This window comes from Misgurnus anguillicaudatus, chromosome 17 (genome assembly GCF_027580225.2).
Source record: "Misgurnus anguillicaudatus chromosome 17, ASM2758022v2, whole genome shotgun sequence".
Taxonomy (NCBI): domain Eukaryota; kingdom Metazoa; phylum Chordata; class Actinopteri; order Cypriniformes; family Cobitidae; genus Misgurnus; species Misgurnus anguillicaudatus.
Window position 1 is genome coordinate 20,454,253 of NC_073353.2, and position 12,246 is coordinate 20,466,498.

Here is a 12,246-nt window from a genome sequence, read left to right on the forward strand (position 1 = left end):
CTTTAATCCCCCCCCCAGATTCACAAACTTTCAAGGACCCGTGGGAACCCTGTGTTTAAGAAAAACTAAATCTTTAAGATTTTTTTTCTTACCCCATTGATATTTTTTGCTTGTTTTAAGAATAAATTCACTTAAGTTGTATATTTTTGTCTATAAACTAACTTATTTTATGATGTAATTTTGCTTATTAAGAAAAAGTATCTTAATTTAAGAATTTTTAGATATTTCTAATGAAAACAAGACAAAAATACTAAGTAAGAAAGTCATTTTTTTGCAGTGTGACTGTTACGTTGAATGGCATTGTTGTATGATCCATTGTTTTCCAGGCACAGCAGAAATGAGAAAACAAAACATGACAGCAGCGATTTGAAGTGCAAAATGCCTGGAGGTAATACAATTTTATTTACAGATATATACAGAAAGTCATGTCCCTCTTTCTTATTTGTCAGTAGACCGACCCCCTTATGGTCCTCGGATATTCCATTGAACCCCTGAACATTTTTCAGGGAGGTGATGTGAGTTAGTTACTACATTTGAAGCAGTTTGCATGAATCTCAAGGCATCTCGGATGGATTTAAAACTCGACCTATAAACAATAATGAACCTGTGGAATAAAAATGCACACAAAACAAAATAGTAAGAACAAAATACAATTTCAATGATTTTGTCTATTATCTTACAGATGCTGCTTACAATGTATAGCATATACCTGTGCTGATCTGTCTTAAGATGAACAGAAATGGTCGATCTGCTTTAAAAACTGCTGAGCGAGATCTTTTCAATAGCATCATTGCTAAAGAAAGAACAGTATGGTGAAAGGTTTACAAGTTAGGAAATGTTTCTCGCATGCTAAAACAACAGAGACTGACAAAAACAGCTGTTGTATGTCAAAAACAGTATCTAATGCTAGTCTAAGGGTGTTTTCACACCTAGTTCGTTTGAGCCCTCCAAACGCTCTCAGATCAGTTCAGGGTGTATATGTGAACAAACCAAGTGATCTCAGACCCCCCTAAAAGGACCCAGAAGTGAACCGAACTCAGACCACGTCAGGAGGTGGTCTGAGTACGGTTCGCTTTTGGGTTCTTTTGTGGTTCGATTTCTTTTTGATATGTGAAATCAATGAGGTCCCGGTCCACTTTGCAAGTCGTTTGGACATTGTATCAAAATCAACTGCTGCACAGAAAGCTGGGGTCTAAGTTCTTATGAAGTTGTGATGTGAACAAGAAAAGGTCTGAGATCACTTCAGTTCTAAAGAGGACCAAAAAAAGAACTGGGTCCTCTTTTGAGTCCACTATATTGTGAACACCAAAAGGACTGAGGTCAAATCCAGCTAGTTCCTTTTCTGGTTCACTTTAAGTGAACTGGGTTTGGTTCTTTTAAAATGAACTATATGTGAAAACACCCTAAATCCTTCACATCTTTAAAACAAAGTGCTGTATCCACCTTCCAAAGGTAATGCTTAAATATATATATTTTCTGATAACCTTAAACAACATAATATCCAGAGATCTCTAATATGTTTTTGTGTAACATTGCTCTATTTTCAAATTGGAATCCATTTTAGCAAGCAAAACCATGACATACCTGTGGTTGATGCTGCTTTTGTCCCTTCTTCCGTCACATCTATTCTTGCCTCATGAAAAGCCTCGGATACAAAAAGCCTTTCTCTATCTGTAGACACATCAGACAGAAGGTTTGTATTTTATTTGGGGGGTTTATAGGCCAGTGTAAAATAATGTATAACTTAACTGTAAACTGAGCAATAATATTTTTGCAATATAATGCAAAATCCACTTTTACAAGATCTTTGAACATAAATGCGTTAGCACAACAACGCTACAATAAAAAACGAGCACCCTTTCCTTATAAACCCCATTAAACCAAAATAGTCTCATTAGACTTGCTGTTTTGATTCACTTGTTAATGTGACATCATACAAACAAAGCCCCGCCCACGGACACTATCTGGTTAATTTTATTCAAAAGCTTTTGTAAATGTATTTGTTAGCACATTGTAGTGCTAATGCAGCTAAAGATACTATTGTCTCAGACTGTATTCACAAGAATCAAATCTATTTTTAACCAAAAGCTCTCACTGTCGGCAGGTAAGGAAGAGTTGTAGTTGAAAAACAGTGTTTTTTTGCTCCCACCCAAATAGGAAATAGGAAAGAACAAATGATATGCGGGGTATTTTGAACTGAAGCTTCGCAGAAACACATTCTTGGCACACCTGAGACTTATACATCTTAAAGGGTGTAATATGCACCTTTTAAATTGCAGCACTAAATGTGAAAACTAAATGTTTTAGCAAATTTACCATACCTGAAATTCCTTTAAAATTTGCTGCTGATGGACTGAAGACATCAGAGATACCAAGAGACTGAAGAACGGGCTTTAGATTAAATCTGTTCTCCATCTTAAACCTGCAAATCACACATGATCACAGTGTAATACACTGTCATAAATAAAGGTACAAAAGCTGTCACTGATAGTTCCCTTTAAAAAGGTCCTAATATGTACAGGTACCATTTAGGTACATATATTTACCTTTGAGGTGCCAATTTGTATTTTGAAGTACAAGTAGAAACATCTGAGGTACCACAAAGTTGTACCAGCCTTTTGTACATTTATCAAAGAGTACCTGCATTTTAATTATTTTAAAATGTAAGTTAAATTTCACATGCATTTGGTTTATGTGTTGATGGTATTACCTGGGTACAAATACATCCATCTTAGTGTGCCTTAACCCAGTATCCCACAATTCCACAGTGCGGGCTGTGAGCTGAGATTCCAGCTGCGATAGAGGGGTTTTCCGGTCACTCGGCAATGCCAGCAACAGCCTGAGTGATCGATCCCGATACGGAAGCTCCAGAACTGCATACTGCTGCTCTGAAGACAGGCGAAACTGTCCTGAGTGAAAAGTTTTTTTAACATGAAACCATGTTTTTAACATTAAGTTTAAAAAAAACTGTTTAGCATTCAGTCATATTTTCTTATTCAACCTACATTTGTAAATTCTGTTATAACACTGTAACTACACAATGAGTCCACATACAGTACTGTGCAAAAGTCTTAGGCCACCATCACCAGCTTTGTTGTTTTAGCAAAGTTTAATGTCCATCCATATTTATTTTTCACTCTTTCAAATAAAAAAAGGAAATATGTTCACAAAATTAAAAATAAAACAATTTTTAGAACTAAATGTTGTCTTCTTTAGTGTGACGTCTCTTGGCACAAAATACATCTTGAGCTTTTTTGAATAGACTGATTTTGAAATTAGGATTTAATTTCATTTAGGTTTAAGAGATCCTGCAGGTTCCTGTTATTGCTCAAGTGAAAGAGGAGTTTATCCTAAATACTTCAGTTTGTACTTTTATACAGTTTTTAATACTATACACATTTCCTGAATTTTCTGGTTGTATTCTAATAAAGAGACTGAGAAATAATTATAAATGATCACTATACAATTGATTGCAAAAACAACAAATCTAAAGGTAGCATGGAGGCCTAAGTACTGTAAATAAAGTATGTAATTTACCCAAAGTTCATGAAATCATAGTGTGAAAATTGTTTTTAATGTGATTTGCGATGAATCCTTTGTAGCACCTTTATTTATAATAGTTTAGAGCCCTTATTGCTCCTTCCCTTACCAAAGTTGACTTCGGTTGACTGGTACATCATTGGCACTTTGACTGTGCTGCCATCTGAGAGAAAGAACGGCAGTTTCTGAGTCTCAGTGCGGTGGAATTGTTTCTGCCAAGCACCATGAAACACCACTGTGCTCAACAGAGCCATGTGAGGCAATGTGTCTTTTCTGGGGACATCTTCTAGGGGCTCACCGGATTGCAGATGCTCCTGTCTTATCTGAGGATTGTCATTAGCTGTTGAAATAAGATTAATTACAACAAACGATCAAAATGTAGTTTTCTACAAAACCATATTCTTAACCCAAACTCACCTTTACTGTGGTGTGCCCATTGATGTAGCTGATCATGCGTGTGGTTTAATTCGCTGAAGTTTACACTCAGTAGACTACTGTTACCCCATTCCAGTGCCTGCTGGGTAAATTCTGGCAGGAGTTTTACACCACTTTGGACAAATAAGGCATTGGCAAACTGAAGCCACACTCCCTTACTGGAATTCCCCAGGTTTTCTTGTGAATGAGAAAGTATGTCCTGCACATGAACATCTGTGAGGAGAGCATTGTACTGTATAAGCAAGTTGTTTTATTATAAACAGTACTGTGCAAAAGTCTTAGGCCACCATGCCTGAATTAGATTTGTTGTTTTTGCAATGTTATAGTGATCATATATAATTGTTTCTCAGTCTCTTTAATAGAATACATTCAGAAAATACAGGAAATGTGTATGTAGTATTAAAAACAGTATAAAAATGTAAACTCATCTGTTAAGTTTTTAGGGTAAACTCCTCTTCCACTTGAGCAATAACAGGAACCTGCAGGATCTCTTAAACCTAAATGAAATTAAATCCTAATTTGTAATTTTAAAGAAATTAGTCTTTTTACTTCATTCTGCTCAAAAACGCTCAAGATGTGTTCCGTGCCAAGAGAGGTCACACTAAACACAGACTGATGCCTGAAGAAGACATTTAGTTCTGAAATTTTGATTTTTGTGTACATATTTCCTGTATTTTCTGTTTGTATCTTAATAAAATAGATGGAAAAATAAATATGGATGGACATAAAAACTTCTAAAACAACAAGTCTGGTGGTGGGGGCCTAAGACTTTTGCACAGTAGTGAATAATGTTTACTTGTCAAGTAATTGAAAATATTAAGACACTGCTTATTTATATTTTGCATTGTACAGGTACAGAATGCCAACATGCACAAAACAATTGTGTTGGTTGGTAGTGTCATGCAGTCATATCAACATATTTAAAGACACACAAACACTCTAAAAAATGCAGCCAGCAAAAAGTGACAAAATAACCCAGAAAATGTGTATATTTGACACAACAATGGGTTAAAATAAAAATAGGTTTAAAAAACCCAGCATATATGTTAAAGTACAACCCAGCTGGTTGGGTTTGTCCCTTTTTGACCCAACACTGGATTGAAAAAAACCCCAGCATTTTTTAGAGTGTGGCCATTACACAACAACAATTTTTGAACAAAGAGTTGTTTTAACCCATAGGTGGGTAAAATATGGACAAACCGAAATGGTGGCTTAAATTAACCTAAACATGTCCATGTTAAACCCAACCATGGGCTGAAACAAGCCAGCATTTTTTAAGTGTATATACAAATGTTACTCACAGACATCTTTATGTATTAAAGGGGACATTTCACAAGACTTTTTTTTAAGAAGATGTCAAATAAAACTTTGGTGTCCCCAGAGAACATATCTAAGGTTTTAGCTCAAAATACATTACAGATCATTTATTACAGCATGTTAAATTTGCCACTTTGTAGGCATGAGCAATAATGTGCCGTTTTTGGGTGTGTCCTATTAAATGCAAATAAGCTGACCTCTGCCCTAAATGCCAGTGTCCTGGTTGGATAGTGCAGCCCCTTCTGACATCACAAGGGGAGAATTTCAATGACCTATATTTTACATGCTTGCTGAGAATGGTTTACCAGAACTAAGTTACTGGGTTGTTCTTTTACATATTTTCTAGGTTGATAAAAGCACTGGGGACCCAATTATAGCACTTAAACATGAAAAAAGTCAGATTTTCATTATATGTCCAAAATCAAGTTTGTGTTTTCTTATCTGAGTGCCTCTTAATCTAAGTTCAATTTCTTACATCTTTAAAGTGTTTAACAAAGAAAAGTACCAAGAAAAATCAAGCTCTTACCATTCACGTCATAGCCAAGAGCTCCTTCAAGCTGTGCTCGAGTGTTTCCCCTGGCCCCGAGCTGCAGAAGACCAAGGCACAAAGAGATGCTGGCTGGAGACACAATCAGGTTGGAATTGTTATCTGTCTCTGTGAGTGTTTGGTAGAGGCCAACACCAAACTGGGTGTGTAGATCACTGAGGCTGCTGCTCAAGCGACTGTTGCCATGGCAACGCTCCATCAGCCACAGACAGACCAAGAGGGAAGTCACAAACAGCTGATGCATGATGTCAGATTGAAGTGTATGAAAACTCTGAAAAGATTAAAGGGAAAGTTCACCTAAAAATAAAAATTTGAAGAAAGATATTTTGAGGAATGTTTGTAAACAAAACCTTTCATGAGCCCCATTTACTTCCATATTATTTTTTCCTACTCACTGAAAAAAATGATTAATTGAATTTAATCAATTTTTTTAACGTAAGTGGTTGCAATCAATTTATTTAAGCTACATTTAAACAAAAAAGATTAGTAACGTAAAATAAAATATAAAACTTTGTTTAAATGTAGCTTAAATAAATTAATTGCAACCACTTACGTTAAAAAATTTTATTAAATTCAATGAATAATTTTTTTCAGTGTAAATGGGGCTCACGATCGGTTTGGTTACAAACATTCTACATATATTCCTTCATGTTCATCAGAACAAAGAAATTTATACAGGTTTGTAACAACATGAGAGTGAGAAAATGATAACAGAACTATCATTTTTGGTGAACTTTCTTTTTAAATCAGTGGTTTTCAAACTTTTTCGGAATTCTATTAGTCTGTTATTTATCTAAAATTATTAGATAACCAATTTATTATTATATATTCTATTATACTATAATACTATTATAATAATGCAATAATACTTTTGTATTATTCTATTACATTATTCTATTTATTAATTTAGTTAATAAATTCAATAACTTTACCTGTAGGTCAATTAAAATATCAATGCGTTAACAATGCAAAGGTCATGGGTTTGATTCCCAGGCTAGACACTTACTACCACAATTGCCCCTTGATGCACTGATATTTGCCAAATTCACACATCATCCTCATCATCATGTCTTACCTGTTGTCTTGTGCTCAGTGAGATCTCTTCAGTCCAGTGATGTTCACCTGCGTCCCCAATATGACTCAATGAGCTCTTGCTTTAAGTGATGAAGGACGTGTGTTCGCCTTGATCCTCCACTCTTGGACAACTGATTGAAAGAGTTGTCGATCATGGGACCTTGTTTAAAGGGAGAGCTGCGTGTTTGTGGTCTCTGGCGGCGATGTCCGTACCACTCAGCCACTATAAGGAGCCAGGCAGAGTGAGGCAAGCCCCAACCAGCAAATCCCCACTCGAATTGAGAAAATGCGTGCATACACATAATGAAGAAGTCGCTTCATTACACAAGCAGCCTGTCCTTTTGATGTGGTGATCAAATGCCATCTCAACTATCACACAGGAATGTGCCCCAAACTCATGGGCATCTTGCTGCATCAGCATTTCTGCATGAGATGCAATTAAAGCCGAGCTGATTTCATTTAATAAATGTTCTCGTATCATACATGCCAAAAATGTTTTAAACACCCATGCTGTGCATTTTATTGATCAGTTGTCTAATGATTTGTTTAGCATTTTTAAACATTAGTATTATAAACAACACTTTACATATAGGAAATATGCCAACTAATATAAATCTCTGTTTTGTGTGTAGATGCAGTTTCCTAAACTGATCTTGACATTTAACTGCAAGGTCATTTTTTAGTGTAAGAAAAGTCAGATCTTCACAATAATTGGCATTTCCATGACATGAATAATGACCTTAAAGGATCGAAGACAGATTTTCTCATGTTAATGGGGAATGATTAGTAAGCATTAAGTATTTGGACTGTGCCCATCTGAAGGCATGTTAATTAAGAACCAACTTGGCAGCATTCAGTGGGGAAGAGAGATTCCAATTCCAATGTTTCATCCATGGAATTTGAGTATTTTAAGGAATGATGGGAAAGTCACGGTGACTTGAGCAATGACAATGCGCCCAAAGGAAGGGCAGCCAAAGTAAACAATTTCTCTTTTATCTTGAGGTCAGGGTTTTTTCAGTAAATGTAATAAAGATCTTGTTTGGTGTTATTATATTTAAAATGATCATGACGGTCTTTTAAGAAAAAGGGTACAAAGTCATTTCAAAGCAGATGTGGCCTTTCATAATCAATGTATGACCAGGTCTCAGCATTGAACTGCACGTTTAAAGGGGTAGTCCATTAAATTGATGTGAACACAAGACACGTTTTTTTTTAAATGTTGACAGTAAATTCAGTAAAAAGAAACTGTTCAGTACACTAAACAATGCTGGATTGTGGTCAGATAGGGACATTTTCTAGGTTAATTTTACCTAGCCATCGAGTTTGTCCATATTTGACCCAACCATGGGTTTAAAGGGGACATATCATGAAAATCTGACTTTTTCATGTTTAAGTGCTATAATTGGGTCCCCAATGCTTCTATCTACCTAGAAAGTGTGAAAAAATCAACTCAATAACTTAGTTTTGATTAACTATTCTCTGCAAGCATGTGAAAAAATAGGTCATTGAAATTTGGCTCACCTTGTGATGTCAGAAGGGGATAATACCGCCCCTTAATCTGCACTATCCATAGCATATCCATAGCATCCATGCCATTTAGTGCAGATATTAGCTCATTTGCATTTTAAAGGACATATCCAAAAATGGCACATTTTTGCTCACACATACAAATTTTAACATGCTACCATATTTTCTGGACTACAAGTCGCTCCGGAGTATAAGCTGCATCTGTCAAAAATGCACTTTGAAGAGAAAAAACATATATAAGTCGCACTGGACTATCTGTCGCGTTTATTTAGAAAAGGATTTCACAAAATCCAAGCCGAAGAACAGACATTTAATGGGAAGGCAAGTTATTCAACTAAACAATAGCACAGAACAGCAGGCTGAATAGGTGTCTGTAGTACATGTTAAAGTAACATAAAAAGTTATTTACACGAAACACAATAGCATACAGAACATACCTGGGAGGCTGAATAAGCTAAATTAACACGACAGGCCAAATCAAGTTCAAAAAGTTCCACATCACTGAATCCATTACATAAATACAGGAGCAGCACAGAGCCGACTCTCGCAGCTGCGGGTTTCTCTTGGTTCATATGAAAATTTTTTGAAATATAATTCGCACCTGAACTTAAGTTCCAGGACCCGCCAAACTATGAAAAAAGTGTGACTTATAGCAGTGGTTCTCAAACTTTTTCAGCGTACGGCCCCTTTGTGTATGGTGCATTCTTTCGCGGCCCCACAAAATAAATTTATGACAAAAAACAGTTCTAAAACTTCACATTTTAATTCAACAAAACATTAAATTATACAATGTAGTGCTGCCTTATTTTTTTAGCTTTAATTTCACAGAATTCATGATAAATTAATGTATTTTATAAAATGTCATAAAACTGGGGCCCCCCTGGCACCATCTCGTGGACCCCCTGGGGGCCCCGGACCCCAGTTTGAGAACCACTGTTGTGGTAAGGCTCAGAAACACTAGTATCTATTCATTTTACTACAGTAAATATACTACATATTTTTTTTATGTGGGTACTATATCAAAGTGCAGAAATAATTAATACAATATCAGTAGGACAGACAATATAAAATTTTGTCAGGTTTTTGTCAATTTATGACCAATTTTTTTTCTAAAACTTAACTTTTAATTAAGCAAAACATATTGAATGATACAAAGTAGTGCTGTTGGTTAGTAGCCTTATTTTTTAAAGGTTTAATTGTTTTTATTTTATAAAATGTCATAAAACTGGGCCCCCCCTGGCACCATCGCGCGGCCCCCCTGGGGGCCTGTCCCCCAGTTTGAGAACCACTGACTTATAGTCTAGAAAATATGATATAATAAATTATCTGTGGGATATTTTTGACCAAAGATTTATTTTGTAAAATGTCCCCTTTAAAACAAGCATTTTAAGAATGTAGCATTTGTAAAATTAGCAAACGTGTGATGTTTAGTATTTTTTAAATCTGTTTGGATTTTAAAGGTCATGTAGTGTTCTGCAGCCTTAAGGACTTTGTTGCTCTTGGCTGTGGATATTCATAAAGTGCTTTCTGTCGTTCACCTCTAGTGCCCTATTTCTGTAGTTCTGAGGTCGCTGGGCCGGATTAACAGAATCCCAGTTGAGTGCCGGAGCACAGTAGCACTGAGAGCCGGTATCGCCGTAGCGATGTGCCAGGTACGCTCATGGGATTAGTTGGGGGGGGGGGGGGGTACTGGCATTGAGACAGTGAAAACTCACAAGGATGGAACATACATGTGTCCTGTGTGTATATATAAGCATTAGTCAAGAAATAACTTTGTAGTAAACCAAAATAGATGAACAGACAAAAGAGATAAAAAGTCATGCCCTTAGCTAACAGATATTTATGCTTTTGTTTAAAGAAGCTAAAAATATATACATGGGGTGGATGAAATAACAGGGATACAACAGGAAACAACTTTTGATGTAACTGAAGAGTTTGGTTCCAAAACATAATAAATCCATTTTGACTCATTTCGTTAAAACCGTGTATACCATCTATACCAAGAAAGTGACAAGATGAAAACCACTTTTTTCTGTTACAAACTTTCACATAGCATCTTTAGGTTATAAAAACATTAAAAAATATAATCCATACTTTGATTTTCAAAGAATTATTATGAAAACTGATTTTTTTATTTTATTTGTTTTATTCTATAAATCTATTGAATCAATAGCCTATATAAATGTGCATTCATCTATGCCATGTTATATTCTTTTAGTTGACTAGTGGTATACACTGATAAAAAAATATTAATGGCATTTATCAAAACATTTACTTTGTCATATTAATAACACTTAATTAACTCATTGCTGCTGTTATTCTTGGGATGTCGTTGCTGAACTTTTTTCACAGCGATCAGCGATCCTGTTTGATTTTCGTTGGCTTCGAGTAAAATAATGGAAAGTTTTTAAGATCCTCTGTGTTCAACGTGTTAGCATGACAGAAACTATTCTGTCTTGTGAGAACAAGCAACAGCTGGCATTTTCCGTCTCCTGAGTGCATTAAATTAGTAGATTATTAGATTTTGATGGCTTATGTTCCTTTCCCGTCACAGAAAATCACCACAGGTTTATCAATGCCATCAAAAGTATTATTTTGCTTTTGTTTGTTTGTTGATCATGAAGTAGAAAGTAGAAGAGGAAAACTAGGATTCTGTGTATTCAACGCGTCACCATTGTTGTTTACAATTAATGCGTGAAATTGTGCCCTGTGATTTGTTGAGCAGATTTATTGCATTCTGCAGAGAAGAAGAAGTGGCGTTTATCGCGTTTTGGGAAAAAAGAGAGAGAAGATGACAGAATAACACGGCAGATATTGGATTTTGCATAAAATTAACTCTTTCCCCGCCATTGACGAGAATTACCGTCTTTCCGCAATACCGCCCTTCCGCAACTTTTTAAACCCGGAAGTGTTGCCCTATGGCAAGCTGTTGCATGTCCGTGTCTGTTTTAAAGATCGCTCTGAATGGGATCTCTATGAAAAGTCCGTCACAAAAATGGAATTATCTCTGCTTTTTGCTCAAAATGTGGTGTTTTTGCAGAAACCTACCCATATTCAAAAGCTGATTACAAAAGAACTACTGATCGTAGGATGAAACGTTTTTTTTTTATTTGAAAGCAGAGGGTCTGATCTTTCATTTGGTATATTGTATGTTTATATATTTGAAGAAGAACATTTTCTGGAAGGCATTAAACTTTTGTGAAAATCATGAAAAACGCTGGCGCTGGCTGGCAACTTAAAAAAAAAACGCTGGCGGTGAAAGAGTTAGGAATTTACTTTTTAATACTGACCTGATACAATACTGATTTTGGCAGAAACTCATATTTTTTAAATGCCGTTTATCGTATTTTAAAACCAAACTCTTCATATATATCACTATTACAAATTCAGCTGCACATCCCTTTCTCTGCTACATTAATTGGTCCCATCAACACAAAACACATTTGTCACCAAATGTGTGATATAATGGGGACCATCTATTTGTGACATAATTTAGCTTGAATTTAGCTGTGCAATGCATTTAAATCAGTATAAAGGTATAAAATTAAATAATTAATATATCAGGTATTCTGAATATTATGTAATAATTGGGTCACAAATAACCACACAAAAAGATGTGTTTTTAAATTAGAAAAGGAAATTGTAAAGTTAATTAGAATGAAATACAAAAGTAAATTCCAGAAAATCATAATTATGCAGAATGTAATACAGCAACATGATGAATTCCTTTTTTTCTCTGTTGATAACCAATTATATTTTTTATAGTTTTGATGAGATTCTAATGAAATCACAAAATGTAAAGATCT

The 12,246-nt window shown here is 35.4% G+C and overlaps 1 protein-coding gene across 5 annotated transcripts; it reads right to left on the bottom strand.

Annotated features, from left to right (window-relative positions):
• Positions 1-299: 299 nt before the first annotated feature.
• serpine3 (serpin peptidase inhibitor, clade E (nexin, plasminogen activator inhibitor type 1), member 3) lies at positions 300-7,211 on the bottom strand. Of its 5 annotated transcripts, none has more exons than XM_073855153.1 (10): positions 6,915-7,211; positions 5,819-6,110; positions 3,958-4,188; positions 3,839-3,880; positions 3,650-3,703; positions 2,711-2,888; positions 2,322-2,422; positions 1,585-1,671; positions 694-793; positions 300-604 (listed from the first exon to the last, which is right to left on the bottom strand). In XM_073855153.1, the coding sequence occupies exons 2-10, from the start codon at positions 6,081-6,083 to the stop codon at positions 463-465; spliced, it is 1,200 nt and encodes a 399-aa protein (XP_073711254.1). In that variant the 5' UTR covers positions 6,084-6,110; positions 6,915-7,211; the 3' UTR covers positions 300-462. The 5 variants fall into 5 exon arrangements, with proteins under 5 accessions (XP_073711254.1, XP_073711253.1, XP_073711251.1 ...); XM_073855152.1 differs by having other exon boundaries at positions 303-604; positions 2,711-2,909; positions 6,915-7,205; XM_073855150.1 differs by having other exon boundaries at positions 303-604; positions 3,650-3,880; positions 6,915-7,206.
• Between the last annotated feature and the right edge of the window lie 5,035 nt (positions 7,212-12,246).